At 61.5% G+C, this 7,137-nt stretch overlaps 1 protein-coding gene across 2 annotated transcripts in view; it reads right to left on the bottom strand.

Annotated features, from left to right (window-relative positions):
• Positions 1-351: 351 nt before the first annotated feature.
• KLHL18 (kelch-like family member 18) overlaps positions 352-7,137 on the bottom strand; it is a 42,637-nt gene continuing 35,851 nt past the window's right edge. Inside the window, exons 5-9 of one of the 2 annotated variants that reach the window (XM_014540522.1) lie at positions 6,909-7,069; positions 6,637-6,773; positions 5,028-5,265; positions 2,323-2,427; positions 352-879 (exon numbers count right to left, since the gene is read on the bottom strand). In XM_014540522.1, the coding sequence (XP_014396008.1) occupies positions 396-879; positions 2,323-2,427; positions 5,028-5,265; positions 6,637-6,773; positions 6,909-7,069 (1,125 nt within the window). In that variant the 3' untranslated portion in view covers positions 352-395. The remainder of the gene's footprint in view (positions 880-2,322; positions 2,428-5,027; positions 5,266-6,636; positions 6,774-6,908; positions 7,070-7,137) is intronic. The other variant, XM_014540523.1, reaches the window with a different exon arrangement.

Here is a 7,137-nt window from a genome sequence, read left to right as displayed (position 1 = left end):
GGCCTGGCTGGCACCGAGGCCCACGTGGCGTCAGACTCGGGGACGGAGAGCCCTGCAGAGCGTGCCTGGCTCTGACGCCGTCTCCTCAGTGGCACCCCTGCCCCTGGGTTTACAGGGACAGGGCAGAGCCTAGACCAGTGATGGCGAACCTATGACACGCGCGTCAGAGGTGACACGCAAACTCATTTTTTTGGTTGATTTTTCTTTGTTAAATGGCATTTAAATATATAAAATAAATATCAAAAATATAAGTCTTTGTTTTACTATGGTCGCAAATATCAAAAAATTTCTCTATGTGACACGGCACCAGAGTTAAGTTAGGGTTTTTCAAAATGCTGACAGGCCGAGCTCAAGAGGTTCGCCATCACTGGTTTAGACCGACCTTCCGTCTGTATTTACGGCTGCTCTGCGGGGGAGTGACAGCGGATGTGGGGGCCCCCTGAACCCGGCCAGCACTGAGGGGCCCTCGGAACCAACCACCAGTGCACGGCTGCTGAGGTTTTATTTCCAACCAATTGTGCCGAAGCACACAGCTGCCTGCAAGGCCGCGCTGCCTGCAGCCGACCTGCTTGGGGCAGCGCTCTCACCAGTCGCATGGGGGTCTCCATGGAGACTGAAGGGGGGCGCACTCTGCCTCCCGTGGCCGAAACCCCACTAGGCGACGCCTCTCCCAGCAGCGGGAAGGCTGGCGTGTTCCCAGGGAACTGCCTTTCCCAGTCGCTCTCAAGGATGGAGCAAGGGCCCAGCCCGGGAGAGCCCAGACTCACGCTGTTGAAGATCTGCAGACCGTCGTGGCCGCCGGACACATATATCCTGCCCTCGAAGACCGTGACCCCGGCAGCACTGCGACTGGAGCTCATCGGGGTCACCACTGTCCACCTTCAGGAAGAGCCAAAGCAGGAGGGGTGCCGTGAGATCGGGGTCCCTGCCCCCCAGGAGCCTTAGAAGGCTCGGGCTCTGCCTGTGCTCCCCCCTCCCCCCCTTCTCCGCGAGGCCGCCCCCAGCCTCAGGCCCGCAGCTGTCTCTGACCCTTGAGGCCCCGGACCAGCCTCCCCTGGGGCCACTCCTCCCGGCACTCCCTGGTCTTTCCCACGGGCGCCGCCCCCTAGTGGCTGTCCTGGTGAACAGCAGCTTTATGGCCTCTTCTCCCTCATCCGTGTTCCTGTGGCAACCAATTCCCCGCTGGTTTGCTCCTGGGCTTGCTTGTCCCCACCCCCTGGATCTGGGCGCCCCATCCCGCCCAACCACTGCAGCAGCCTCCTTACAGGGGCCTGGGGTGCAGGCCTCTCCCCCTGGGACCCTGAGCAGCACGCCCAGGGGCTCCCCCTGCTTCCTCGAGGCGGAGTCCACACTGCCTGGTGTGGTTCCTCACCACGTGGTCCTGGTCTCCTCGCCGCCTCCGTGCCCTGCCCCACGGGCAGGCTAACCCCCGAGACCCCTTCCTGCCGCCTCCCTGCCTCCCGAGCACCCCCAGATCCGCATGGCTCGGCTCGCCTCTCCTCCGCCCGAGGGGAGGAGGAAGGCCTTCCCCACGCTGGGCCCAGGACCGCAGCCAAGGCCCCGAGTGGACGACTGTGGGCCCAGCAGACGGTGCAACATAACAGGCTTAGATGCCCTGCTTGCTCCGACATGTAATAGATTAAACGAATGAGGGATTGGCTTAAGACAGTGGTTCTCAACCTTCCTAACGCCGCGACCCTTTAATACAGTTCCTCATGTTGTGGTGACCCCCAATTTCATTGTTACAAATTGAACATAATTAAAGCATAGTGATTAATCACAAAAACAATATGTAATTATATATGTGTTTTTTGATGGTCTTAGGTGACCCCTGTGAAAGGTTCGTTCGACCCCCAAAGGGGTCGCGACCCACACGTTGAGAACCGCTGGCTTAAAAGCACCGATGAATCCATCCTACTAACACGCTGATATTGTTACATAACAAGAGAAAATTCAAATACCGAAATGAAAAAACTGGGGCTGATAATTCCACAAGATGGGCCAGGAGTTACATAAATGAGGTGAACAGACACCACGTTTCCAGCTCACTGACCACGTCGCTGACATCCCCCCATCATCCTGCCCCTCCGGGAGTGCCGCTCGCCGGCTCCCCATCCTCTCGCCTGCATTTCCACCATGACGGCTGAGTGGGTCTTTCTCACTCCCTCCCTCATTAAGCAGAGGTCACTAAGGGCCTACAGGCCGCAGGCACTGCAGGGCTACAGGCAGGGCAGCTCCGCCCTGAGCAGCGTGACCTCAACGTCAGTTCTAACCGTTTACCCCCAGGTCCAGCCAGCCCAGGTGCCGGGGGCGGGTCCTTACTTGTCCGTCTCGGGCGAGTAGGTCTCCACAGAGTTGAGGGAAGAGTTGCCGTCGTAGCCCCCACAGACGTAGATCTGCCCGTCCAGCACGACCGTCCCCATGGCGCTGAAAGACAGTCAGCCCAGGGGGCCTCAGCGTCCGGCCGCCTTCCTGTGCCCGAGACATAAACCCAACCACCAACCCTCCCCGAGAGCAGCCTAAACCCAGGACGGGGCAAGTCAAGGTGGGAGCTGAGGGAGGACGCCGCCCTGGGCTCCCCGCTCTCATCCAGACTGCGGGTTCCTGCCCTCCTCACTCCGCAGGCCTGACCGTCTCGTGCCCCTCCTGCCGCTGGCTGTGCTCCTGCTCTGACTGCCCTGCAAGGTCCTGATCACATTCCTTGCTCTCCTCCTCAAAAGCCACCTGATTCCTCAGCAAGAATGACTCCCCAGCCTCACACTTCCTCAGTGAACCCGACAGTGTTGTGTGAGGTGCCTGCACATGCAGACCTTGGCGTGTTTGGTGTGTTACCATGATCCTCCCATTCAACTCACTGTCAAGTTCGACAGGCGTGTTTTCATTGCACACATGGCCCCGCATGGCCCTGATCTGCCGCAGTGGGAGAGGGGACAGCTCCTGCAGCCGCGCATCAGGACAGGTGTCAGGTGCCCTACGCTGCACTGCGCCCGCCCCCCCCCCCAAGGAAGCAGCACCATCATCAGGCACCAACGGCGGCTCCTGCCCAGCTGCCCAGAGAGGCGAGCTCAGATGTGAGTGAGACACGCCTCCTCCGTGCTGTTCGCAGGGCCAGCTCTGCCAGCACCAAGGACCCCAGGACCTGGCGTAACCATGCAATCTGCTCCACACGGAGCCTCGGTAAGCGACAAATGCCTAGCTGCCGACTCCTGTGTTCACCTGAAGCTGGAGGAGATTCTCGGTAAATCCTGGCGTCTAACAGGAACGTTAAATACCAGGCTCCACTGCACAGCAAATCAGAGCGTCCACACGAGGCCCCTGAGGGCCGCGTCACAGACCCCTGAGCAGCCTGAATGGGAAGAGGACTTGCCTTGGGCAGGGATGTGGGAAGGTCACACACCCACTGGACCTGCCACTGTCTGTTTAGAGGGGACACAAGTCACAACACGGAAGTTCAACAAAAATATGAGAAACAGAGGAGCCACACCAGTGAGATGAACTACCAGCTCAGTGGTAAAGATGAGAATGAGGAGATCAGGGAAATGCTGGCTGGTCCGTGAGAGAAGGCTCCGGAAGCAGCCTGTCACCATTGGCAGGACAGGGGGCCGAGGGGGATGTCAGCAGGGAAGCGACAAGGACATGTGAAGGCAGCCTGTGACTGAAGGGGGTGCACGGAGCTGGGTCCACTGCTAATAATGGCACTGGCCGCGCGGAAACGCACCCCCAGGCCCCTCCCTCCCAGACACTCTCCAACCCGTGGCCTGAAAGCTGGGAGGCAGCCCGGCGCCGACAGACACCGGAGAAGTGACTGCGGTCGAAGCGAAACGGCAGCCACGGCCGGGACACGGAGCGGAGTCACTCGAGGCCCCAGAGCTGCCCAGGACCCACGGCCGCCGGAGCCGGAGGCGGCGACGGTGGGAAGAACACGAGGGCATTAGCCTGCTCACCGCCTCGGGGGCGGCCTTGCGGACACAGCTTTTCTCCCAGGAACCTGCTGTGGCCCTTTGTGCATCGGGTCTGACTGGTACAGAGGCAGGTCCTCTGGCTCGAGGCCACGGCTGACAGACCCCGATGGAGGTGGGACCTGTGCACCGTGGCGTGACACTTCCGTGTGGCAAAGGACTTCACGCTGACCCTTCTCCCCCACTCACATGCAGCCACGTGATCTTGGCGTGGTCACATGATCTTACAAGTAGAGAGCCAGGCATGGCCGGACAAAGCGGCCTGGGAGGCAAAGCCTTAGGCCCTTAAAGAGCAACCGGTCCAGGCTTTTAAACGGCCGCTTTCAGAAAAGCATTCGTGTAACTTGCCCCCCAAGTCGGGCGCAGGTCAGGGAGCTCAGCGTGTAAAAGTGACACGTGTGCGATCGGCTAAGCGGTGGGGCCTGGGACTGCTTTCCTCTCCTCTCGGCTCTGGAAGAAGCATCGGGTTCCATCTGAAACCCCTGATCCCGTGTGGCCTCACCGAGGGCAGGAGAGGGAAGAAGTGTCCAGCTCCACCCCACCCGCCGCAAACACTCCACGCGCACCGATGGCAGGAAGGGTGCGCCCGTCACCTCGGCGCGGGAGGCGAGACGGCACTATCTGGCTGCCCTGAGTCCCACTGCTTGTGCAGGAAAGGTGGGCGGGCGAGCGGTGGAGGATGTGAGAGACGTGCGAGCTTGTCTACCTCCCCAGCCCTCCGCACTCGTGCCTGGGGTGGCCCTGAGGTGGAGAGCATGGCTGTGTTCACATGTTCCCCGGGCAGTGAAAGCACAGGCCTGGCCGGGGCCCTGGGGAAAGAGGGAAAAGGCAACACCTCGGATTTCCTCTTATCACTCCTTGTCCTGCGAGTCCCCTTAGTCCCCTCCCCTGACCTCCTCTCCCCGAGACCCTCGGAGGACGGAGGACGAGGCAGATGGGGCCGCTCCCACTGGAGGAGCCGCGGGCTGGCCTGGCTGCGGGAAGTGCCCGCCCGCGCTCGTGGTGTATGCTGCCACGTGCCCGCTCGCCCAGCACGGCGCCCCCGATGCCGCGTGCGCCTGCGGGTACCTTCTCTTGCTGTTCATGCTCCCCGCCCGGGCCCACGTGTCCGTCTCTGGGTTGTAGACCTCCACGGTGCTCAGCCGCAGCTGGCCGTCGTAGCCCCCGATGGCGTAGAGCAGCCCGTTCACCACAGCCACACCGACGCGGCTGCGGGCGGTCGTCATGGGATGGCACTTCTCCCAGCGATTGGCGAGGGGGTCGAACACTTCCACCACATTCAGGGAATCACCTGCATAAAAATTTGCTACTCACGTTAAACACATGACCCGCCTCGTTTGCATCACAGCTGCTGGGGACTGGTTAGAGGGGCCGTGTAACGTGGCTCTATCGGCTCTTCAAGCTGGAAGGGCCCACTGAGAAGGTTCAGCCCTGACAACCTCAAAGCTCAGCCTCGAAGGGAATCGGAACCGGACGGGAGGCGTTACTCCCGAGGGAGGGCAATGGGTGCTCCACCTGCTTACAGCAAAGTGAAGGCAGGTGGATGCAGAGTTCCCCGAGCAGGAGGCAGGCCCCGGGGAGGGTGTGGGTTCCAGCACCCACGTTCCTCGCCAGCCGGGACCCTGGGCAAGTGGCTTGGGGTCCTGTCCTGTGCTCTCATGGGGAAGGCACTCTCGAGGGCAGAGCGGCCTGAGGTGAGGGGTGTGATCCGTCAGTCACCTGCCCAGCGCTCAGCAGCGGGTGATTCTCTAGCCTCACCTTTTCCTCAGGCTTTTGTGGGGGTCAAATCACACACCCGCCCTTTATCCTGCTCCGGGCACTCAGCCTGCCACACGACAGGTCACTGCTGAGAACTCAGAGGCCACAGACAAGTGCCCGCCCCTCACGGACTTTCAGTTAAAAACAAAGCTGCCCGGACTGCCCCCCGCCCCCCCCCAGACCCGCTGGCGCTGTGGCAAGGCCTGGCCCTCGCACCGGAGACCAAATTCCCTGTCACTGCACTGCCCGGACCCAGGTGTCCTGCCTCCCGACTAAATCCCTCCTGCCTGCGATGGAGCCCGGGCGCGGCAGGGCGGGCCCACGGAGCTTCCCCAAAACCCCGACTGTCTGATACGAGAGCTGCCCCTGGCGTCCGGACTGTAAAGCGGGTGCGTCACACGGAGCGGTAAGAGCGACCAGGATTGCTGACCGTGGCCCACACCGCGCGTCTGTCCTTCTTGGGTGACATTCTCTCAGTCGAACCCCAGGGATCCATTTGACCAAATGGGATCAGTCAGCCTGGGGTCAGAGCTGGGTCTCTATGTCCTATTGAGGGCTGAGCCCCTCCACGGCCAGCGGGTATCAGAGAGAGAGTGCTGGCTCAGGAGTCAGGACCCACGATCCAGTCCCTGCCTGGCCAAAACCAACTGTGAGCACGGGGCAAGTTCTCTGGGCCGCAGTTTCCCCATTGGGAAGGTAAGGGGCCAGGCCTCAGGATTTCTAAAGGCCTCTTTAGCTCAATATTCTGATCAATGGTGTCAACACCTGACATGCTTTAACTGCAGAACAATTAAATAAAACCGAGACGGGCCAGAGGGGTCGCACGCACAGGGAGGAGCCAGAGGGCAGGCGAGGCTGTTTGGTGCTCCCTCACCCTCGAGTGCAAGGCAGGGCTCTGTGAGGGGGAGCTGCAAGGTACCTGCTGAGTTGAGGCCTCCCACGGCGTAGATGAGCCCAGCGATGGACGTGCAGCAGCGAGGCCGCGTTCGGAAAGCTGGCAGGTGGGGCCGGCGCTCTGGCATGAGGTGATAGTCCTTTGCTTCGTCCACCAGGTCCCTGGAATGAGTGCGAGGTGCTAGGACAGCAGGCATCCTCCCAGTGGGGTCCACACTCCCATTTCCAGGCCTGGTCCCCCCACCTCCACCCGCAGGGGACCCTCGGCAGCACCCTGGGCAGCCCCACCCTGCTCACCGGCACTTGTGGCAGCATCGCACCAGGTCTTCCTGCTGCACTCGGTCCGACAGGAACTGGGGCCGGCAGAGGGGCAGCCGGATATTGGACAGCAGCTCAGGCAGGCAGGGCCCCCTCTGCTCGCGGTCGTACCTGACCCAGGCCAACGCGGCTTCAAAGACCTGCCCAGACAGAGCGGATGCTCTGGCGGCGACTCTTCCCAGTCAGAGGCCACATCCCTGCACCCCGA

The sequence above is a fragment of the Myotis brandtii genome, unplaced genomic scaffold, assembly GCF_000412655.1.
Source record: "Myotis brandtii unplaced genomic scaffold, ASM41265v1 scaffold246, whole genome shotgun sequence".
Classification (NCBI taxonomy): domain Eukaryota; kingdom Metazoa; phylum Chordata; class Mammalia; order Chiroptera; family Vespertilionidae; genus Myotis; species Myotis brandtii.
Note: the sequence above shows the minus strand (reverse complement) of the source record. Positions and strands in the feature narration are given on the sequence as shown.